The sequence below is a fragment of the Cervus canadensis genome, chromosome 7 (genome assembly GCF_019320065.1).
Source record: "Cervus canadensis isolate Bull #8, Minnesota chromosome 7, ASM1932006v1, whole genome shotgun sequence".
In the NCBI taxonomy this organism is placed as follows: domain Eukaryota; kingdom Metazoa; phylum Chordata; class Mammalia; order Artiodactyla; family Cervidae; genus Cervus; species Cervus canadensis.
The window spans coordinates 43,703,694-43,728,553 of NC_057392.1; the positions used below are offsets into that span (position 1 = coordinate 43,703,694).

At 38.5% G+C, this 24,860-nt stretch overlaps 1 protein-coding gene across 1 annotated transcript in view; it reads left to right on the top strand.

Moving 5' to 3' along the window:
• Positions 1–14,619, top strand: part of SLC49A4 (solute carrier family 49 member 4) — an 84,647-nt gene extending 70,028 nt beyond the window's left edge. The window contains exons 8-9 of the mRNA XM_043473143.1: positions 6,631–6,813; positions 13,555–14,619. Of these exons, the coding sequence (XP_043329078.1) occupies positions 6,631–6,813; positions 13,555–13,670 (299 nt within the window). The 3' untranslated portion in view covers positions 13,671–14,619. The remainder of the gene's footprint in view (positions 1–6,630; positions 6,814–13,554) is intronic.
• Positions 14,620–24,860: the final 10,241 nt, after the last annotated feature.

Consider the following 24,860-nt stretch of genomic DNA (forward strand, 5'->3'; position numbering starts at 1 on the left):
CTCTCCACCATGACCCAGCTGTCTTTGGTGGCCCCACACGGCATGGCTTAGTTTCATTGAGTTAGACAAGGCTGTGGTCCGTGTGATCAGATTGGATAGTTGTCTGTGATTGTAGTTTCAGTCTGTCTGCCCTCTGATCCCCTCTCTCAGTGCCTACCGTCTTACTTGGGTTTCTCTTACCTTGAACGTGGGGTCTCTCTTCACGGCTGCTCCAGCAAAGCGCAGCCACTGCTCTTTACCTCTGATGCGGGGTAGCTCCTCTTGGGCCACCGCCCCTGCCCTCGGTGCAGGGTAGCTCCTCTCGGCTGCGCTCCTGAGCCGTATATTTACTCTCTATGATAGACTCTATGTCCATCTACCTCATTAGAACTGGCTCAAATGCATTCCTTTTTATGGCTGAGTAATATTCCACTGTATATATATATATATGTACCACAGCTTCTTCATCCATTCATCTGTCAGTGGACGTCCACGTTGCTTCCGTGTTCTAGCTATTGTAAATAGTGCTGCAGTGAACATTGGGGTCCATGTGTCTTTTTCATTTATGATTCTCTCAGGGTATATGCCCAATGGTGGGATTGTTGGGTCAGATGATAGTTTTATTCCTAGTTTTTTAAGGAATCTCCATGCTGTCCTCCATAGTGGCTGTATCAATTTATATTCCCACCAACCTTTTGCAAAAAGGTTCCCTTTTCTCCACACTCTCTCTAGCTTTTATTGGTTGCAGATTTTTTTTGATGATGAACATTCTGACCAGTGTGAAGTAATATCTCATTGTAGTTTTGATTTGCAGTTCTCTAATAATGAGGTATGTTGAGCATCTTTTCATGTGTTTATTATCTACTGGTATGTGTTCTTTGGAGAAATGTCTGTTTAGGTCTTCTGCCCACTTTTTGATTGGATCATTTTTCTGGTATTGAGTTGCATTAGCTGCTTGAAAACCTCCCTTGTTAGTTAGCTCTGGATCCTAGGAAATTTTCTTCCTATCAATCTGTAACTCATTTGGAGCAACACATCTCCCACAGAGCAACTTGGCCACATTCCACTTCCATTAGCAGCTCTCAGAACAGTTGAAGATACCCGTCATGTCTCCATTAGCCGTTAATCTAAACATTCCCCAATTCTCATAACCTTTTCTCATACATGGATTCCATGCCACTAGCTAGCTTAGTCACTGTCTTCTAAACCTACCATAGCTTGTCAGGACCCTCCTTAAACAGTATTACTAGAATTTAGCACTTTCCCTGCTGCTTTTGTTGTTGTTTAGTCTTTTTAGTCGTGTCCAACTCTTTTGTGATCCTGTAGACTGGAGCCCACCAGGCTCCTCTGTCCACGGCTGCACTTGGCACCTAATGGTAGGAGGCTGTGGTCTCCCCATGCCTTTTTTGCTTCTTTTAGAGACAGTGAAGTAGAATTATCTTAATGATGTGTGTATAAATGACTGCTGAGCCCATTGATGTCTGTTATTTTCCTTTAGATTAGGAATGATTTGAGGTTAGTGTCCTATTTACTGTTCCAGCATAGCTGCTTGCATATACAAGGCACTTGATAAATGATTTTGCAGATAGCTTAAGCTAAGTTTTCCCTTTTTTATACCTAAGCAATAATTCTTGAGCCCATTTTACATTTATCATGATTAAAGTTCTTTGTTTTTGTCTGTAACCTTTTGGTGCTCCATTTTTGATTCTGTTATCTGTCTTCTGTGCAGTTACTTCCAGCTTTTTGTGTGGAATACAGATTTGAGAAGCATTCCTTTTGTGTCAGTACCATTGGATAAAAGAAATAAAAGAAGAACTACTTTTTTCAGTCTGATACAGTGGCTTGGTGGGAAGTACACTTGATTCTGTAGATTTAATTATACTTTTGTTAGTAACCCTGCTAACCTAACATTGGGCCTCTCTGGTGGCTCATTCTGTAAAGAATCATTTTGACTCTCAGAACTTCAGTTACTTTATCTTATTTTACCTGCCTCAAAGAGTTAATAGGATGGTCAAATATGACAGTATATTTAAAAGCAGTTTTAAAAGATGTTTCAAAAATTATATAAATCCAAGATTTGAAGTTGTTATTGTTTTTGATGATATCTTGAGAATCTTATTAAATGTTCCATAGGAATAGTTCTCTGAAATTTTATGATTTGTTTTGTAACTGCTACTCACCTAAGGTTTGACTGTCTTGACTAATAAAAATGTATTCACACATAGTTTTACTTTCCCCAAAGTCTAGTAATTTAGTTTGTCATTGGAAATGGGTGGAGAGAAGAGTTCTTTCAGGTTTATGATCTTCGTGTTTTTGAAAAACATCCATTTAAGTGTATTTGGTGGTACACAGGTCTTTGTTTTTGGCAATGTAAATTACGGCCTGTGAAATTTTATTAGCTTTATAGAGGAAAATTGTGCATCAGCATTGTGTTTTGTTCTACTAAATTACCTTGACTTTTTAATTGAAAGGCAGTTTATTTTAATTTTAGTATCAGTACTATAGAAAGTCATGGAAATATTTAATGATCATGTAGTTTGAACCCTCTGATGAGCAGCAAATTATCTTGTCTGCCTGACTTTTAATAGATGACTTTTACCCACTGGATCTGCCAAACTAGTGTGTAAAGATACTGTATCAGACTCTAAACTGAGAATTCAAATGGAAGTCAAATTCAGACTCATAATAATCAGCTTTTACTTTGTACATGTTCCAGAATACTGGGGAGAATATTAAATCAACCCTAACACAGATAGTTTTCCCTCATTCTGATTATGAAGATCTTAATTTAACCCTTTCCTGTGTAAATTATTTTGATTCTTTAATTTCTACAATAACAAGTGATTTCAGCAAATCCAGTTAGCATAAAGCAATCTTGTGGTCATTTTTATAGTAATTCAAGAAGCAAACACTGAGAATGAGAGAATTGAATGAACATACTTGGTTTTTTTTAAATTTCTGGCCTCTGAAGTTATATCAGCAGTCTTAGCCCACTTATCCTACATATAACAAGAATTTTAATAAATGAGGTGGAATATTTATGTCGAGGATCCTGGCCCAAGGCTGGATTATATGGCTCCTGGATGTAGCAGGTGTGTGAGTCAGCTCTCACACTGATAACCATTTCTGAGTCAGGGAGCTAACAAAACTGCATAAAGTGGAGTTGGATCCGCTGCCAGTTAATTAGTTTACAATGACATTTCTCTTTTTATTTTATTAAATAGGTAAAATAGACACATAGTAAAAACTAAGTTCAAAAAAGCAGAAAAGTGTATACAGTGAAAAATGTCTACCATCCTGTGGCCCCCAATTTCCCTCTCTAGAGGCAACCCTGAATGTCAGTTTCTTAGGTATTTCCCAGAAAATTCTATACATTTATAAACAAGTGTGTGTGTGTGTGTGTGTGTGTGTGTGTGTGTATGTGTGTATACCTTACACTTTTCTGTACTTTTTTCTTTTATATATTTTTGCTGTCATTACCATCAGCAAATACAGTTGTTTCGTTTTTAATGGTTGCATAGGATACCTTTGTTTGGATGTTTGATAAATTTTTAAACGACCAACTCACAATTGGTGGACATCAAGCTAGTTTTTAATCTTTTCATACTACAAACAATATTGCAGTGAGTGTTCTGTATATACATGTACTGCATAGCTGTAGGATAAATTTCTAGAAGTGGAATTTCTGAATCAAAGAGTAAGTGCATTATTTGGTAGATGTTCCCAGATTACCCACTAGGAGATGACCTGTTTACAGTTTCATTCACAGTGGTTTTCATACAGGATTCCCTGCTTCACCAGCCTCTACTTTTCTGAGACATCTCATGCCTCTTTTTTTTTTTCCCACACTGTGCTTGATAAAAATCAGTAAAATCAAATCTCCTTTCAAGACTCCATACTGATAGTCCCCTTTCAATGTGTCCTCATTCTTACCTTATCATTCTTTCTTTTCCAACATGTAATTATTTTATTATGTGCAGATTATGCTTTTCAGTTATCACACTTTAATTTTCCTGATTACAAATTACATGTGAGGGTATATTTCCTTCAGAAATATAAATGTCAAAGGGATTATTTTTAAACATATTTTCTAAAAACAGCTAATTGTATTAGTGGTTTGTGAACTCTTTCTTAGAAGTAGCACTCGGTTCTTAAGCATTTGCTTTTTCTTATCACTTATTTCAGTGTTTTATCATTGTATTTATTTATTTTTTATTGAAGTATAGTTTATTTACAGTGTTGTGTTAATTTCTGCTGTACAGCAAAGTGATTCAGTTATAAATATATATGCATTCTTTTTTTAATCTTCTTTTCCATTATGGTTTATCATAGGATATTGAATATAGTTCTCTGTGCTGTATTCACTGTTTTATCATCTTTACCATCTAGGCTTATTTGTTTTGGGGTCAGTAGTGGTCTCTGCTCTGATTACCATGACTTACCATAAATTAGTATAAAGTGTTTTTTAGATACAATACACCTCTATAAAGCTACCAGTGATACTCCATCTCTAGATTTCCTAATGTACACTAATGAGTGATGTGTAAGGAGAATGTGTTGTTGATTTGTGTTTGTGTAATCTATGTCCAGCAAACATACAATAAGTGTGAGGCGTTGGGTTTTAAGAAACTCTTGAAAATTGCCTTAAAATTGCATTTTAAATATGTTTATTATATCTACTGGTGATGGACAGGGAGGCCTGGCGTGCTGCGATTCATGGGGTCGCAAAGAGTCGGACACAACTGAGCGACTGAACTGAACTGGACTGATTGTATCTATTAGATGCTTCCCATTTAATCCTGTGTCCAGTGTGGTCATCACTTTAGCCAGCAATGTGTCCTTTATTCACTATCATCCTTTTGTCCTCTATTTCCATGTGTCTTCTAATCAAAGAAAGTCAAAGTAATCACCAACTATTTGTGATAGTAGAATGTGCAAAATATCTTATAGTTCTGAAAGGCCACAGTATAACTGGAGGAGGAAGTGTGAGTTGAGATTAATTAGAGAAAGGCTGTTAGGAAACAGTGGATGCAGTTTTTTTTTTTCTTCTCCAACAGTTTTAGGGATTATTAATGATTGCAATTGGGTATGGTAAATTCTGGTAATTTGATATTAGTTCTATGAATAACACATAACAGATTTAGAGTAATTCCCTCACTTTCTTCTGTTCCTCAATAGAAATTTTTTTCTTAACAAATATTTTTATTAAAAATATTTTCCTGGTAACTTTAAGGTTAAAATAATTGCTACTCACTATCATCAGTGGACATGATATACTTATTAGTCCAATGGGAGATGTTTTAGGTTTCTAAATAGGATATCTTTCTTTCCTCACTGATTCTGTGGTTTAGTCACTAAGTCATTTCTGACTCCTGTGACACTGTGGACTATAGCCCACCAGTCTCCTCTGTCCATAGGATTTTTCAGGCAAAAATCCTGGAAGGGGTTGCCATTTCCTTCTCCAGGGGATCTTCCCAACCCAGGGATCGAACCCATGTCTACTGCACTGCAGGCAGATTCTTCACTGACCAGCTACCAAGAAAGCCCATTGTTTCTGTGCTGCTGCTGCTGCTAAGTCGCTTCAGTCGTGTCCGACTCTGTGTGACCCCAAAGACGGCAGCCCACCAGGCTCCCCCGTGCCTGGGATTCTCCAGGCAAGAACACTGGAGTGGGTTGCCATTTCCTTCTCCAGTGCATGAAAGTGAAAAGTGAAAGTGAAGTCATGTCCGACTCTTAGCGACCCCATGGACTGCAGCCTACCAGGCTCCTCCATCCATGGGATTTTCCAGGCAAGAGTACTGGAGTGGGGTGCCATTGCCTTCTCCGCATTGATTCTGTATTCACCTTCAAATTAACATTATTGAAGATTTGTATGCAGACAGTTGCATTAATATAATTATTTGGAGTGGGGCACATTTCTCTAACCATTCCTCTAAGAATAAGAGCAGTGGCCTTTTTCAAAATTTTCACTATAGATTGAGTTCATAGACTATTTATAGGCTAATCTGGGATTCCAGCCACTATTAATTATACATTTCTAGGTGAAATTTTTTTTTCTATGTTCCAAAAAAGTCATGTATTTTTTAAAAAAATTCTTGACCTGAAACTCATTCTAAAATTGAGGACTATTTCTATTTTAAGTGTTTCTCCAAGAATTACATAGTAGATAACTTTCATTTTGTGCTTGAAGGCTGTTATTAAACAGTCTTAAAATATGTAATTTTCAGGAGTAATTAATGTCGCTTACATCTTTTCTTAGATTTTAAGTTTTTTTGAAAATTACAGAATGAGTCTAGATTTTGTGTTAAGTTGCTATATTTTATCTGTCCCTCGATATGCCAGGAGTGTAACTCAGAGGGAAGAACCCTTTAAATTGTAACAGTTAAAATGTTTTTGTGCTTTGGAGTAATCCACCAAAAAGATAAAGGAAATAAACTGGTAATCATCCAGCCATAAAACCTTTTCCTATATACTCCCCAAAACCTGAGCAAAGAGCTGACAGATGTGTGAAGCTTTGTCCAACTTCATCAGCTGCCTCTGAGAAGAGGTAAAATTCCAGAGTTAATATTCAGGAAAGAGACACCAGAAAATCCATCTGATATGACTCACTGCCACTCCTGTGAAACTGAAATGTTTGTGTTTTTATTTTAGTGACATTGTACGCCTCCTGTATTCTCCTGGGAGTGTTCCTGAATAGCAGTATACCTATATTTTTTGAGCTTTTTGTGGAAACTGTCTACCCAGTTCCAGAAGGAATTACTTGTGGAGTTGTCACTTTTTTAAGTAATATGTTCATGGGAGTACTTTTGTTTTTTCTCACATTTTATCACACAGGTAAGAAATTTGACTTTTCATTGACTATCTAAATGTGTCCATTAGTAGAAAGGTCTGTGGTGCTGGTGTATAGAGAATTATGTGACGAGTTCTAAGGCAAGTCACGTTATTTGAGCTTTCACGTTCCAATGAAAGAAAATATCTTCAGTTGCTTTTCTTGAAATGCATCCTAGCTTAATGTAATGTACCCGAACCCCTCGCACACACCTGGAGTTTCTGATTTAATTAACTTGGACAGGGGCCCAGCATTTCTACCTAACCCTCCAGGTAATTCTAACATGCTGTTTCTCATTGAGAACCACTGATATCTTGCTTTAAAAAAAAATACTTTGACTCTACTGTCTTAATATAAGGTCAAAATTAAGGTCAGGGATATATATGTAGTTTAAAGCTTTATGGATAATGAGAGGCCACTCAAAGAGCAGATCCAGTGTATAGGACAGCTTGTCCAGTGAACATTTTATGATTACAGAGATGCTCTTTGTCTGCTGTCAACACAGTAGTCACTAACCCCACGAAGCTAATGCAGCTACCAACCTGGGTTTTTCATTTTGTTTCATTTTGATTAATTTAAATTTACATTGAATTGCTACATGTGGCTGCCGAATTTGTCAGTGCAGGTATAGTGTGCAAAGAAGGTTAAAGTTAGAATCCAGGGGTATGCCTTTGAAGAAGAGGGAGGTCCTCACAAAAGAAAGGATTAGGGTCCTCAGCCCACGTGGAGGAGTTCACCTTGGACCAAAGGAGGTGGAGAGAAGCCAGTGTACATGCCTTAGAAGCAGACATCTCTGCCAGGCACATTGCTCAGGGAGAGTTCCTTCTTGATGTCACCAACTTTTCTGCTTAGAAGCCAGTTCATCTATGATGAGCTTGTAGGAAGACAGTGGAGAAAGGGCCTAAGGAGAGAGTGAAATAGCTTTTGGGGGGTGGGAGGAACTGCTGCAGGGACAGCTGCAAAGCTCACTGGGCATTGTTGAAGGCAAACCCCACGGTGCTGGGGTCGGCAGCTTTGTAGTGACTCTGCTTTGAAGTTGCTTGGCTTCCTCTGATACTGTCTTTTCTGCAGTCCAGATTTTGTCTCACTGGTTTAGAAAATCGGGGCCCAATTATTTAGGCTTCTTTTTGGCATGTGAAAAATAAAGATTTATACTTATTTTATACTTCTATACTTCTTATTTTTTATTTTGTACCTGTGAGTTATAAATATTTTATTAATTTTTACTAGGTTTCTGTCCCATTTTATTTCATCTTAAACAAATGAATATTACCACCTTTTTTTTTCTGGTTGCTATTTTCTTAACTACTTATCAGATACCAGTAAATATGGGTAATTTGTACATGTAAGAATCTAATTCATAGGACTCAAATATAAGAAATGCTCTGAAATGTGACACTTCAAGAAACCTAATTGTTTTCAGGAATCCTTACAGTCTTGTAATTGAAATAATAGCAACAATAACATCCTTGACTCAAAAATAAGTTTTTGAAACTATAAAAGCTGATGAAACAGAATCTCCCTGAGCTTTGGACAGCTTTTGGCAGAGCACTTTCACCTCACAGCGAAGAGCATCCAAATGCTATATTATTTTCTTAATAAAATTAACAATAAACTAGATCATTTCTGTCGATCAGTAATTCAGGAAAAGAAGTTTTCATCTTTGCTAAACCTGATATCCGTTTGGTTTGCCCTGTGAAAGACAGTAATATTTTCGAAAGAGAGTGATATTAATAAAGTCAGACCACTCTTCACTGTCCTGGAAACGTGTGTTTCCATTAGAAGAAATGCCATCACCAGGTGTCAGGGTAAAGTCTTTGCCTCCAGTTAGTTTTCTAAATGGAATCATCTAACAGTTATTACATTGTCAGCTGTAACCCACTTCGGTAGTGTCGCTGTTGACAGAGATGGCTGTTGCCCGTAGAAATGGTTTTCCAGCTCACAGACACAGGTGGGCTGAGCGATCCTTGCAGCCTGGCTGAGCATGCATGGTTTCAACTATGGAATGGAAATTGCTGTCTTCCCAGCGTTTAAAAACATCAAGAGTAGATGCCAGATCATGTTACCCTTAATAGACCTCCTGCATGTGGCCTATAGAATATAGCAGTCATGTATTCATTGGTCAGTTTAAGGCAGGAACCACTCCTGCGCTGTCTGACTGTGGAGGAGGCCAGTGCATTCCTGCCATTGCGCTCAGCCAGCAGAGAATCTCCGCCACTCTCCTGGTTCCTGCATGGGGCAGCTTCCGATTTGTTCAACGGAGACGGGCATCTGTATGTCAGTCAGTGCTCACTCCTCCTTTTGCAGGTTCTTGGTGACCAGATACAAGCAGACATTTATGTTTCTTTGGCACGGGCAGTGTTAGAAATAGCACCATTTCTGTTAATTCCTATCTCATGATATGATCAAGTGTTTATTTAGCTGGGGGAAAAAAGCTTCCCTCTTTTGGGTTGGTTTCTGATCACATGTTCTTAGGCATATCTGTATAGATAGATGTTAAAGGTTTCTGCCTAAACTCCATGACTACTGTGAAAAATAAAACTTTAAATAAAAGTTAATCAAACAGGATGATTTTCAGGACAAAAAAAATCTCAGTATGTTTTGACATTTTAGAGTTAATGAGAAAATCAGTGTGAAAGAGCTTTGACCAGGGCATGACTGGCACTCACTAAATTTTTTTTTTCCTTCTGGATAATTTTTTTTTTCCTTCTGGTGATGATAGGAATTTAAACATCTAGGCTTCTATTTTTTTAAAAATGTTTTTTATATGCTTATTTTTCAATGTGTGTAAGGAATACACACAAACCCATACCCCACAACTTTCTAAGGCTAAAAAGTTATTAGAAATATGAAAACTCTGTTGAGATTCTTTCCCTTATGATTAGTTGATCCCCACCCCAGAAGTCCCATATATAACATGCCTTATAGCCTCGGTGTGATGATACAGAAATGACAAATCTGAAAAAAAATTATGTAAAATTATTTCCTAAACTTTTATATATGATAAATTCCCTTCCATTAGAACCAGTGCTTGAATGTCATAATTTAGTCATTTTAAATTTGAAAAACTCACCCAGAAGTTATTTATATGTCAGAATTCAGCTATTAGTTACATGATTGGAGGGTCTGATTTTTAATCATCATAAAGATCGGTGGTTTTTTTAGATCAGTTCTCAAGGCAGTACTGAACTTCCTGACCAGAGTTTTTGTTTCCCCATCATGTGCTATCTGGTAGATGACTACATCAGATGTGGCTTTTCAGAGCCATACAGACTAACCCAAAATGACCACATTAGAGTGCTTTGCCTGGCAAGACAGGCTCTGGTATTGATTCGCCTGCAGATTATGGCCATTGCCATCATGGATGATGAATGTCACACAGGCTTCTATACCAAGGCCACTTGACTTACGTGGAGCCCTAGGTCAGAGTCTCCCTTGTCCTGTGTTGATTCTGCTTTGGGAACCTGGGACCCTGTCAAACATTTCTTAGAGTTTGTCTGACTTGGGTTTTTCAGGGTCACTTTCAAAAAAAGTTACTTGCTCCTTAATATAATCATATTTGCAAAACTGAGTTGCTTTCTATAATATTTGCTTTACAAATCTCAATGACTTATTTCAGATAGCACAGTGATGTTTTATCCTAATGACTTCACATACAAAATCCATTTGAGAATGCTGTTATATTCTTTATATGCTCTAAAGTGTATTCTAATGTTCTATTTTTATAGTTTGTAGCTTGTTCTGTAGTTTGTATTGTCTGGGTTTTGTTGTTGTTCTAGAAGCTCTGCAACAAGTTTTGGCTAAAAGCATTAAAGGTTTTTAACTCAGTCTTTCATTTTGAAGTAGCCGACCATCAATTTGAGGCTGCGTCGTGTGCTGAGGAGGGAGTATTGTCTGGTGGTTACCAGGAGAACAGGTTCAACAGGTGTATACTAGTGAGAAGTAATTTTATATCTAAGAATAAAAATAACGCAATGTGATGGTCAAAGCTATTGGGTAATTAATGTGGAGTGAAGGGAGTATTAAATTGTGAAATCATGGTGTCAGCTGGTTCGCTTGAGATACAGTGGAGACAGTTTTGTTAAATCATCATAATTTTGGCTAAATCAACAAAGTAAGTAGAAGGCTGGTTTTGGAAAGTGTGTTATTCCCAGTTATTTGGAATCAGACAAATAAGTTGAAGGTGGTAGAAACTGAAAGTGTGGCATCACTGCAGGGAAAGATGAGGTGAAAAGTAGAATGGTTCATCCTAATTAGTTCAGTCCCAACAGAGCCTCAGCATTTGGTGCAGAGCCCTGAAACATAGCACATGTCTCACTGTGTAAATTTGTAAATTGACAGGGTCCTCAGGCTGCAGCACAGGAGATGGTCAAGAACCAGCAGAAATGTAGAAGCAAATCACGAGCCTTGGAGTAGGGATTTATATGCTCTCTAGTGAAAGGCAAAGGGAAGGAAGGTTGGAAAACCGTGCTCACTTTAAAAGATACAAAGACAGTTTCGATGGATAAGGACTCTGTTGGTTTAATCATGTCATATGACCCTGGACTTCAGAGAACCACAGTTCACGTCACTCCTGCCAAGTCAAGTCGAACTTTTAAGCAAAACCATTTCCTGCACATCAGAGCCACTTTAGCTGTGGTGTATGTGAATAGTTTTCAATGGAAAAGGCAGAATTTTTCCTCCCTGACCTTCTTCTCTCTAAACAATAATTTCTTGGAACACTGGTAGTTGGGTAAGCCAGATGAACTCACTGTAGAGTGGACTTGGCTTTTCAGTGAGAGGTGTGCACAGCAGTGAACATCAACCAACAAACCATGACACTGAAGAGTAGTTTCGAGTTATTTTTAGGAATTTCATATTAAACCTCGGTAGAAGGAATCGTTTTACAATGCTGATGAAATAAAGGTCTGCTTTGGCAATATTTGACCAATTTCTAGGTTTAAGGAGAGCTAGGACAAGTTGATCGTTGTTACTTGTGTGTTACTCTAGCTCCCATGAAATACAGTCTCTAAGGTTTAGAAAATGTCCTTGATGTAGATTTCTTGTCAAGTGCTGTACTTCCTGAGCTACTGCTTTAAGCAAATTTTAAATTTGACCTTAAAGTTAGAAACGCTCACTTTTCATATAAACGCTATGCTGTTGTCTCTATTTTGCTGCTTTTTCCTCTTATTTTTTCACTGCTGCTTTTTGCCTGTTAAAATTATTGTCAGAAATCCAGAGGCTATCTGGTTAATATAAAAGCAGAAAATGCTGGGTGTGCCATTTCAGGGAATATTAGAATAAAGACAAGATCCCAAAGATCACAGCCTTTCTGAGTATTTAGATTATAGTCAATCCAAGTAAAGAACAGAAACCAGCTTTGTGTAAAAAAATACCATTGAAATACACATCTTTGTTGCGTGCTGTAGAATAGCATGTCTGACTTTTAAAATGTAGAAATGGAGAGGTTAGGGAGGCTCCTTTTGTGAACAGTGTTACAGCACCTTTTCTTACCGGTTGGTTTTCTGATTTCCATTCCTGAGCATAAATTGCTCTTTTGGCCATATGAATTATGGATTAATGTAAAGCAGCAGCATAGAAATCTTTTGGATGATTTTTGAAGATTAAGGCAGTATTAGCATTCTGTAGAAACAGAGAGGGAAAATATAAAATGTATAGTAGTGCCCAAAGGAAAAAATGTACTAGGAAACATATTTCCTTCATTTTTGGCTTTTCTAAAAAATTGAAATTGCTGAATGGATATTAAACTAGAGAAGTTAACCACCCCACCCACCCTCCACCACCACCACCACCAGATTCTTTGGGCCAAGAAACTGCTCACTTCTACACCAAAACCTCAGAACTGACTGACAGATGGGTCAGGATAGAAGGAAGCTAAACAGATACATGGCTCCAGGGCCCCTGGAGCCAGAGGAAGCAGCCAGAAACAGCACAGTGGACTGGGCAGCACGTGTGTTTTGGTAACAAGACACCCAAGATTGGCCTGTCGGAGAGTTGTGAATTCATGAATGAGCATTTTTGAAGAAGCACATTCTCAATTCCATTAAATCAAAAACATCATTATTTGAATTGCCTGTTTAGATGATTCCTATCAGTTTTCTGGTAACTGGCATCATACATAGCCATTCTGTTGGTAGGAAAAAAAGACTAGAAAGAAGCCAAAGCATCCTCAGTAGTATCTCGCAGGGTCGAATTAGGATTCATTTTATAATGTTTTACTTAATATATGTATATATATAAAATATGTTTACTGTGATTACTAATATGATTTTTTGCTGAGAGTTAGGTATGTTGTTCCCCCAAAATATAAAAGTTTTATCTTAAGGTTCAGGTGATTTTGTTTGTCTGTCTAATCCATCAGATATTTCAAAGCAAGGATAAGAGTGATGGTGATAGAGGGCACCTTATACATAATTAACAAACTAACATTTAAAGGTTATTGATTTTTTTTTCTTGAAGTAAGATTTTGTTTTGTCTTGCAACTGAAGGCAAGGTGGATTAAACATGAAAAGTCATAAACCATACTGATTAAAAATATCCACAGGAAAGCCCTGTAACATATTACGTGCATCACTTAGACTCCAAATTTGTCACTGTTTATTGAAAGTTGGGTTTCAGGCATCCCAGGGCACATTTATTATAAGTGCTTATTTTAAGTGCTTTTGAATGCAAAAAGCAGCCAGCATACAAGTGGCATTCTGCTGGTGACACATGAATGCTTACAAGTGCATGTTTTTGTCTTACAGAGTTGTCTTGGTTCAACTGGTGCCTTCCCGGGTCGTGTTTGCTCAGTCTCCTTCTCATTCTGTGCTTCAGGGAATCCTATGACAGACTGTATCTTGATGTGGTTGTCTCAGTTTAATAGCACAGACTTGAAGGAGTTTAAAAGGAGACTTGAAATCAACACTGCCTACTGCACATTTGCTTGGAATTGCACAGGAGAAAAAAAAAAAAACAAAAGGAGAAGAGAGAAACTTCATTCAGAGGTTTTTTTAGGTTACAGGCGATCACATTAATTTAATTACTACTAGGTAATAATAATGTGGAACTTGAGTGATAATAGTGGATTTAAAACTGTATCAGTGACATACCTGTGCCAGAGTCGGTTTAGAAGTGTGAAGTCTTACCCAAAAAGCACTACCTAGGTAATTTTCTCTGTGTTTTGTGCCAGTGCTAAGCTACTGATTGGTTCATTGTAATTTTGAAAAGGAGTAAAGGGTGCCTATCACATGAAGATAGCTCCTTCCCTAAGCCACATATCAGAATAGGAAGAAATGCCACTAACTTCTAAAGAAGTTTAAACCGTATATCAGATTTTAATTATAAAATAGCCAAGAGGTGTATCAATGATAGAAATTAGCCACATGTACACTACATTTTTTTCTAATAAAGCAATTTCTTATATGACTCCTGATTTGTAATTAGATTGGAAAGCTTCAGCCACGTTAATTATGGTGGTCAAGTGCTTTCTAGCGAGTTCAGAGCGCATACTTTGTGTCTCGATCTTAACTTATCCTTGTTTCTGTGAAATACAGTTTCATCTACTAGGCTCTTAAATGTTTATATTAAAGGTGACTAAATGTTTAATATAGTTGCATTAAATGCTGTATGAAAAAATGTAATTACGTTCTGATTTAGCACTTTGTGAAAAGTGAAATGACAAATCCCACATTACATCCTGTGTCTTTGGGCAGATATATGTGTTGTGGCATGGGATGGGAAATCCAGCACCAGCTGTTATTGACCAGGGTTGCATTTTATTAAATAACCCTTATTTGAAAATAACAATTTATAGCCTTGAAACTTTCAAATCTGTGGAGTGATTTCTGAATTCCTTCCTTGTATCTCCATTCAGGGTATAAAATATTCAGTTCTATATGGAGTCAGTATATTGGAGAGGGCAGTGTTTTGCCAGTTCCTGCCTTCTTTCTGTAAATGACAGCTTTTTCAAAATTAACACCCATTGGATAGTTCTTAGACATGTATTTCACTATGACATAAAGTAATATGCTCTGGTGGGGTTATGGTATTACCACTCTTCAGATTTACATAATTCTCCTCTTTCAAGAAAATCAAATGCTCTCTCAAAAAGTCCAAAATAATATTTTACCTTCATTGTTTCAGCTTCCTCCAATTCCTTCTTCTTTTTCCTCACTTAAAATCGTATCTTCATTGTCAACTATATATGTATGTATATATTTATTATTTTTTGAGGATGTGAGTACAGTTTTTGTCAGCTAAGTATCTATTTTATTTGTCTTCTCCTGGACAGGCAGAGTGTAAGCCAGCTCCTTCCATTAGCCGGGGTGCTAAAGTAAGGTTAAGGGGACCTGGTCAGCATTTGATTCACTCATCTGCACACATGTGCACACACCATCACACATGTCCCATATACTTCCTCCGTTTCCCCTTGATAAGTTGAAGGCTATGCGTTAACTCACTTCCATCCTAGAGGAAGAAACTATTGCCGCCGGCCTTCTAATATCCTAAATTGTTCAACCTGGGAAGTAAAAAATCCTCAAATTTAACATCTGTCTTCAGTCACCTTTAGACCATCCCCCTTTATAACCTCCCTGCTAATAACTCAGCAGCCGGAACTAAGGAACTTGCTGAAGAGGAGAAGAAAACCCATGAAAGCTAGGCTTAGTTCCCTTTAACTTGGTCATTCTTCTTAAAAATAAAAGGAAAAGAAAGCAGAATTCTTCAGTATAACTGAAAGCCAGTCAAGACCCAGTCCATGACCCAGGTGCTAAAATAACCACCACCCCCTCCTGTTTAGAATGAGGCTAGAAAGGCAAGGGAAGAATTATGATGCATTTGGTTTTAGTGAAAACTGTTGTGTTTGAGGGAGTTCCTATATAAAATTTAGCTATAAGACTTCTCATGCAGAGCATTTTAATTATGGTTAATTCTATTTTTAACACAAAGTGAAAAATAACGTTAAAAAGTGTTGCCTAAATGACTGATTAGTTCAAAGACATCCCAAATGGGTGGTGATTTTAGATTCTCTTGTTGTATTGGGCATCAACCACTGTTTTTAGCATATGTGAAATGAGATGAGATGTGTCTGTCTCATTTACTTCTGCTTAACCCCTCCAGCAGATAATTGTTCTAATCACAAACTGCAGCAGTTTTTTTTAAGTGATCAAAATTCACATACCAAACCTGATAGAAAGAGCACCAAAAGGCTGTAGGGGTAGGGGGAGGATTACACATTATTTTCTAACCTGTGTATTTCCAAAAAAATTTTTTTTACTTTTTGTATTTCTCACATGCATCAAAAGACCAGCTGTTATCTCTGCACTTTATAAACAAACATTAAAGAGTCCTAATTAATTTTATAATTTAAAAAAATCTTAACCCTCTATTAATCCAAGCGCTCATTTTGTAGTTTATAGAAACAGTCCCAGAGAGATAAAGGGCCTTGCCAAAAGTCACAATTCTAGTTAATGACAAAAGTAAAACTAACTATAACCCTCATCTTCTGACTCCCAAAGTAGTGTTTTTCTCTGCTTCACAGAATTGGAGCTTAATTTGTATACTGTTTGGGATGTTCATGAATACACATTCATGTTCAGAAACAATGGGGCTTAAGAGTAAAATGCCCTTAAAATGAGGTGATTGCTTGATTCTAAGTAAAATCTGTCTTTTCTTCTTTCTCGCTATCCTGTTGATGTTCTAACATCTCTAAAGTCTTAGCTTGCAGTGAGTGACAGGATCTGAAAAGTTTCTGATGAATAATTCAGTCCTCATAAACAAAAAGTCAGTAGCAGTATTAAATTGGTAAGGACATGTTACAATATACTGTAAGTTCCCTGTAGCTTATCAGAGAATACTTCACAGATTATGGGAAGAAGCACTTTTTAAATATGGTGCATAGTGGAGATATAGAGCAATTAGATACACAAATGCATTTCACTGGAGGACAGAGCTAATGAGCTAACAAGAGGGAGTCAAGCACCATTTTGTATATTTAAGCATATATAGCCTCAGGGCCATGTTTTAACATAGATCATACATTCATGTTTAATTATTGAGAATGCTTACAGCTTGTCTTTATGAAGCCTTTCTAATGAGGGATTCAAGCTAAGGGATTTTAAATTGAGGAGATTGAATTCCCATCTCATCTTCTAATTCTTTTTTTTTTTTTTTTTACTATTTTTATTAAAATCTTGGCATTCATCTTGCTGTTTGCTTAAGTGTAAGCTTCATTTTAAACAAGATCAAATGCAAATTCATAGTAGATTTGCTTTAAGTTAATGTTAAAAATCACATTAATTTCACATTTGTCCCTGAAAAAGTAAATACAGGAAATACTGTTACTATACAAATGCAAAAGCTATGATATGAAGAAAGTGTCCTATTAAAAAAGAAACATATAGAAAACTATGAGGATATTCCATCAGATTTATTTCTAAATGTAGGAAAAATAGAATTCTACTTTGTAGGATTATAATCATACAGAAAAGAATATATAAAAGCTTATTTCCATATTATGAACAGTTTGCTAGTCTGTTGGGAAATATAAACAATACTGAGGTGGGAGAGTGTTGGACCATATCATAACAAAACTTAACAGGGAGAGTTCTAGGTGCATTTTTAATAGCATCCATTGTGCTTGATAGTGGTGAGTTTCTGCTCAGTTAGCAGACATCTTGGCCACTCTGAATACTCATGTCCTTCCAGGTCACCTCCCAGTTCAGTTGGAACCTCAGACTTAGGGGATGGCCTCCAGGGACTAATACCAAAACCCTTAAGAGACCCTTGAGAGTGTCACCTCTGGCTAGGGGATGGGAATGATAGAGGCTGTGGGCAGAGTACAGGGAATGTTGTTCAGTTGCCAAGTCATGTCTTGACTCTTTGCGACCCCATGGACCGTAGCATGCCAGGCTCCTCTGTCCTCCACTATTTCCCAGAGTTTGCTGAAATTCATGTTCATTGAGTCAGTGATACTATCTAACCAGCTCATCCTCTGCCATGGCCCTAAATCTCTCCCCTAAACCACCCTTCTTTTATAAACAGTTTTAGTTTGCTTTTGGTCAGGACTGAAACATCAACCCCTTGTTTCACCTAAAAGTTTTCCTGAGGCTCCTCTTTACTTGTCCTTACTGCCCTGTACCTGTTTTCTGAACTCTTGCACGAATCTGCTCTCATCTCCATCATGGTCTCTGCTTCCTTGAGCTGACTTCCTAGCACAGGCTTCTTTACCCTGAACCCCTCCCTAAGACCTGGAGCTAAAAACTCAGTCTCTTTCCTGGCTAGTAGTAAAGCCAGATACCCAGGGTGCCCTCTCCTGAACAGTATGATAGCATGAGCAGAACACAGGCAAATACAGAAAAACCTAATAGTTCTTCTCACAGCCAGATCTTATAAATTAGAATATTCCCCTGCAGTGGGAAGGGAATTACAAAGATCTCTCACAAGTTTCCCTAGTTATTATTTGCTGTACTTTTAGAACGTGGACTATTTTGCCTCGTGTGTATAGTCTTTCTCTTGTACCTTTTAACCTGGTACACTTCAGACAGTAGCTTGCCATCTCAGCCAACACTCAGAAAGAGAGCATGAAACCACAGTACCCTAGCTGTTCCATTCATGCAACAAGGGAGAATTAATTTTTTTAAAAACAGCCAAAAAATGAGACAAAACATAGAATTCATTTCAGCAAACTTGGAGAAATGATAAAAACACATCAATCCATTTTAGCTATCAGTTCAGTTCAATCTCTCAGTTGTGTCCAACTCTGCAGCCCCATGGACTACAGCACACCAGGCTTTGCTGTCCATCACCAACTCCCAGACCGTGCTCAAACTCATGTCCATCAAGTCAGTGATGCCATCCAACCATCTCATCCTCTGTCATTCCCTTCTCCTCCCACCTTCAATCTTTCCCGGCATCAGGGTCTTTTCAAATGAGTCAGTTCTTTGCATCAGGTGGCCAAAGTATTGGAGTTTCAGCTTCAGTATCAGTCCTTCCAATGAATATTCAGGACTGATTTCCTTTAGAATTGACTGATTGGATCTCCTTGCAGTCCAAGGGACCTCAAAAGTCTTCTCCAACACCACAGTTCAAAAGCATCAATTCTTTGGCACTCAGCTTTCTTTATAGTCCAACTCTCACATCCATACGTGACTACTAAAAAAACCAAAGCTTTAACTAGACGGACATTTGTTGGCAAAGTAATGTCTCTGCTTTTTAGTATGCTGTCTAGGTTGGTCATAGCTTTTCTTCCAAGGAGCAAGCGTCTTAATTTCATGGCTGCAGTCACCATCTGTAGCAATTTTGGAGCTCCCCCCAAAAAAAGTCTGTCACTGTTTCCACTGTTTCCCCATCTACTTGCCATGAAGTGATGGGACCAGATGCCATGATCTTAGTTTTCTGAATGTTGAGTTTTAAGCCAACTTTTTCACTCTCCCTTTCACTTTCATCAAGAGACTCTTTAGTTCTTCTTTGCTTTCTGCCATAAGGGTGGTGTCATCTGTATATCTGAGGTTATTGATATTTCTTCCAGCAATCTTGATTCCAGCTTGTGCTTCATCCAGCCCGGCATTTTGCATGATGTATTCTGCATATAAGTTAAATAAGTAGGGAGGCAATATACAGCCTTGACGTACTCCTTTCCCAATTTGGAACCAGTCTGTTGTTCCATGTCCAGTTCTAACTGTTGCTTCCTGACCTACATACAGATTTCTCAGGAGGCAGGTACAGTGGTCTGATATTCCCATTTCTAGGAATTTTCCACAGTTTGTTGTGATTCACATAGTCAAAGGCTTTGGTATAGTCAATAAAGCAGAAGCAGATGTTTTTCTGGAACTATCTTGCTTTTTGAATGGTCAAACGGATGTTGGCAATTTGATCTCTGGTTCCTCTGCCTTTTCTAAAACCAGCTTGAATATCTGGAAGTTCACAGTTCACGTACTGTTGAAAACTGGCTTGGAGAATTTTGAGCATTACTTTCCTAGTGTGTGAGATGAGTGCAATTGTGCGGTAGTTTGAGCATTCTCTGGCATTGCCTTTCTTTGGGATTGAAATGAAAACTGACCTTTTCCAGTCCTGGGGCCACTGCTGAGTTTTCCAGATTTGCTGGCATATTGAGTGCAGCACTTTCATAGCATCATCTTTCAGGATTTGAAATAGCTCAACTGGTATTCCATCACCTCCACTAGCTTTGTTTGTAGTGATGCTTCCTAAGGCCCACTTGACTTCACATTCCAGGATGTCTGGCTCTAGATGAATGATCACATTATCATGGTTATGTGGGTCGTGAAGATCTTTTTTGTATAGTTCTTCTGTGTATTCTTGCCACATGTTCTTAATATCTTCTGCTTCTGTTAGGTCCATACCATTTCTGTCCTTTATTGTGCCCATCTTTGCATGAAATGTTCCCTTGGTATCTCTAATTTTCTTTTTTTTTTTTTTTTTTGGTATCTCTAATTTTCTTGAAGAGATCAACTAGTCTTTCCCATTCTGTTGTTTTCCTCTATTTCTTTGCATTGATTACTGAGGAAGGCTTTCTTATCTCTTCTTGCTATTCTTTAGAACTCTGCATTCAAATGGGTATATCTTTCCTTTTCTCCTTTGTTTTTTGCTTCTCTTCTTTTCTCAGCTGTTTGTAAGGCCTCCTCAGAGAAGCATTTTGCCTTTTTGCATTTCTTTTTCTTGGGAATGATCTTGATCCCTGCTTCCTGTACAATGTCACGAACCTCTGTCCATAGTTCTTCAGGCACTCTGTCTATCAGTTCTAATCCCTTGAATCTATTTGTCACTTCCTCTGTATAATTGTAAGGGACTTAGTTTAGGTCATACCTGAATGGTCTAGTGGTTTTCCCTACTTTCTTCAATTTAAGTCTGAATTTGGCAATAAGGAGTTCATGATCTGAGCCACAGTCAGTTCCCGGTCTTGTTTTTGCTGACTGTATAGAACTTCTCCATCTTTGGCTGCAAAGAATATAATCAATCTGATTTTGGTATTGACCATCTGGTGATGTCCATGTGTAGAATCTTCTCTTGTGTTGTTGGAAGAGGATGTTCGCTATGACCAGTGCGTTCTCTTGGCAAAACTCTGTTAGCCTTTGACCTGCTTTGTTTTGTACTCCAAGGCCAAATTTGCCTGTTACTCCAGGTATCTCTTGACTTGCTACTTTTGCATTCCAGTCCCCTGTAAAGAAGAGGACATCTTTTTTGGGTGTTAGTTCTAGGAGGTCTTGTAGGTCTTCATAGAACTGTTCAACTTCAGTTTCTTCAGCATTACTGGTTGGGGCATAGACTTAGATTACTGTGACATTGAATGATTTGCTTTGGAGACAAACAGAGTTCATTTTAGCTCTAAACATGCTATATTTGGTGCATTGTGAGGCTCCAGTAGGAATACCAGATCAGGCCTACAGTACAGTGCTCTTGGGGCTCCCCACAGGTGGTGCTAGAGGTAAAGAATCTTCCTGTCAATGCAGGAGATGCAAGAGACACAGTTCAATCCCTGGGTTGGGAAGATTCCCTGGTGGAGGAAATGGCAACCCACTCCAGTATTCTTGCCTGGAAAATTCCACAGACAAAGGAGCCCAGCGGGCTTCAGTCCATGGGGTTGCAGAGTTGGACGCAACTGAGTGCACACACACACACATACACCAGCTCTTTTAGTTTGTGAGCAAGGCTTCTGTAGTCTTGATCAAAACAGCAAGAATGACTTGGAGACACTTGATTTACCTTAATGTTAGAAAATGATACTTTCAAAACTATCATTTAATTTAGACTTCCTCTAGTTCAGATTGGCTTTCTTCCCATTTACCTGGAAGAACTGTAGAATCAGAGAGATAATGTAATCCAACCACTCCATTTTACAAATAAGTAAATAGAGAATCTCTTAGGTTACATGACACCGCTCAGTTTTAGCAGATCACTTGACCCCTAGACCAGCATTCCTTCCATAAGTGTTCAATGTGTAAACCAGAAATAATTTAAGTAAAATTTCTTTCTTTTTAAATTTTTGAAAATTAACACACATGAGTGTATACCCATTGTAAAATACCCAGTACAGAAATATAAGGTGAAGTCTACCTCCAAACATGTGCTGGTTAATCCATTCTCCTTTTCAGAAGTAATCCCTCTGAGTCCTTTTAGAAAATTTTCTATGCATTTTCATACATAAGCATAAAAACTTAGGATTTAAAATCAAGTCATCTCGGGAACTATTTCTTGAGGCCATGTTGGCATTAACACTTCGGGCAGGAGCTTCTGAGCTCCTTATTTTTCTCTAAGACGAATCTGTGTCAAACATAGCAGTGGTTAACAGAGACACTTCATGGTTATGTGCCATCAAGCCCTATCATATTCTCAAGGTTAAAGGTGAATTTCAATGTGCAATATTGGTTTTCTTGTTGGAAATACAGTCAGTTTTTAATGCCACCAACTCAGGTCCATGCCTCATGAGAGAAGAAAATGAATGACCCACCCCCAAATCCAAACAGATTTTCTCGACAGTTTGCTTGGCCCCCACCTCAGCAGAAGCATGCCATGCTGTGAAAAGCAGAAAGTTGTGAGGACAACCTATACAATCCCATTAAAAATAATCATAATAGCTAATGAAGATTCTGGTAATGCTGTTTTCCTTCTCACCTCCCTTAGCTCTTGTAACTTTCAAGCAACCAGTAAAACCGATGAGTGTAGCAGGATGAGATCTGAGCTCTGTTCGGTCACTTTCTTTCTGCCCTCTTTCCCATCCAGCTTTTCCGTCTCTGATTGTATCTTCCTACTTATTTCTGACTATGCATGGAAGCAAGCCACATTATCTGAGTTGTCACTATTATTGAAGAGAGCTGGCCCATTTCTTCATGAACTAGAGAGACTAGAGAGGACAGAAAAAGAGCCCTGGCCTGGAAGCCCCAGGGCCCAGCTTGCTGCCAGGCCTGGTATCTTCAGCTGTTTGACCCTGACCAAGTCCCTTCATTCCTCATTTACCCACACCTCTGAAATGACAGAGTGAACAGAGGTGTTCTCTGAGGTCTCTTCCAGTTCAGGAATTCAGTTCCCTTCTATTGAAGTATCAGGAAGTGACGGACATACACCCACCTGTGTGCACAGTAGTCCTCCTTCTATGAGTCCCTATATGTGAACACACAGACCACACATTGAGCAACAAGAGGAAGTGGCTTATTCATTGTCTCTGCTAGAAGATAAGCTATAGGTGCTGTTTATTTCCCCAAAGGACTTTATATATGAAATCCAAGGACTGTTAAATTTATCAAATGCGATAAGAGAAAATCTGTCAGCTGCTGCTGAGATAGCATCCTAGGAGCCAGGTCAGAGTACTGCATTTGCTCACCAGAATCAGGCCAGACCAGAAACCTGTCCTTTGGTTTGGTTTGATTCATTGTGAGTCAGCAGTGAGTTTGCACCTGTAGAAATCAAACTGTCAGATCAGATGGTTAAAGCTGATCCTTGAACTGATATTTCTCGAGTCGTAGCACTGAAGAATTGTAAGTTGCTCCGCAACAATGTCATCTCTAACAGCCAGGTTCTGTCAGGAGAGCTGGGCAGATCTCTTATAGGGTGAGAGCAGACGTTCAGTAGGTCAGGTCTGATCTGCATCCAGGTTAGGAAACCTGGCTTCACTGAGATCATAACAAGGGTACAAGAGCTTTCAGGGAGATGAACCAAAAGTCCAGGGGGTCTGGAGGCCTGGGTCTCAGTGTCTCTCTCCAGGGCAGCTGCTGAGCACGTTGGGGCTTTGGAAAAATCACCTGTTCCCTCTGGACCCCGGCTTCCTCACTTCTAAAATAGAAGGGGCAAGTAGATGGCCCTATTTGCTGAAGAGTTTTATAGCTTCTGATATGCACCTGTTTGGTCACACACAGACCAAACAGAAAGTAGAAAACAAAAAACAACAGGCGTGCAATACCTTTCCACTGGTCCTTTCAGTTACGCATTACCTTTTCAGACAAACAAGGAGCTTATATTAAGGAAAGTCCCATTAGTCATATGTTATAAGTGCCAGGCACTTACAGAAACTCTCAGGCCATAGACATATCCACTCTTCCTTCATTCACCCTTTTATTCATTCTGTATACAGAGTAATTATGCGTGTGCCTGTGAAGGAGAATTGGAAAAACAAGGGATGTTTCTACCTTTCAGGACACTTTAGACAGATTAAAAAAATAAAATAATCTCATGAACTAGCAATTAAAAGAAACCAACCAGAGTTTCCCAAATAATTATGAGTATCAGGAACCCAATTTTTTTTCCTCATACTATCATTAACCATGACTGGTTTCAGGGGAAGGTATTCTGTTCCATTGGAATTTCCATCATAGACAGAACCTGGATCTATCTGGGAGCACTGAATCAACTTTTGCATGAAGAATCCCAAACCTACCCATCATTCCATGTCTGGCGAGTGGGTTACTATTCCTTTAGAAGGTTGAGAGGATTGTTGGCACCTCTACCTTTCTCTGAAAACAAGGCTTAACAAATACAAACACACCAAGATACAGTTCTCATAAGACCTTGGGCGTTTCCTTTCTAAAAGGAATTTAAGTTTCAACAGAGAAATTGAGAGGATTGTTGGCACCTCTACCTTCCTCTGAAAACAAGGCTTAACAAATACAAACACACCAAGATACAGTTCTCATAAGACCCTGGGCGTTTCCTTTCTAAAAGGAATTTAAGTTTCAACAGGGAAATTGAGAGGATTGTTGGCACCTCTACCTTCCTCTGAAAACAAGGCTTAACAAATACAAACACACTAAGATACAGTTCTCATAAGACCTTGGGCATTTCCTTTCTAAAAGGAATTTAAGTTTCAACAGAGAACAAAAACTCAACACCCAAGATAAAGAGTTTCTAATGATAGAAGTTGGGACATTAGCCCATGAGAGAGAGAAGGGCTGCTTTAGGGGCAGGAGGCTCTGTAGGGGCCCTTCAGATGCGTCCACCTGTGAGTAAATGTAAGCCACACTGGCAACCCACTCCAGTATTCTTGCCTGGAAAATCCCATGGACAGAGGAGCCTGGTAGGCTACAGTCTATGGGGTCACACAGAGTCGGACATGACTGAATGACAT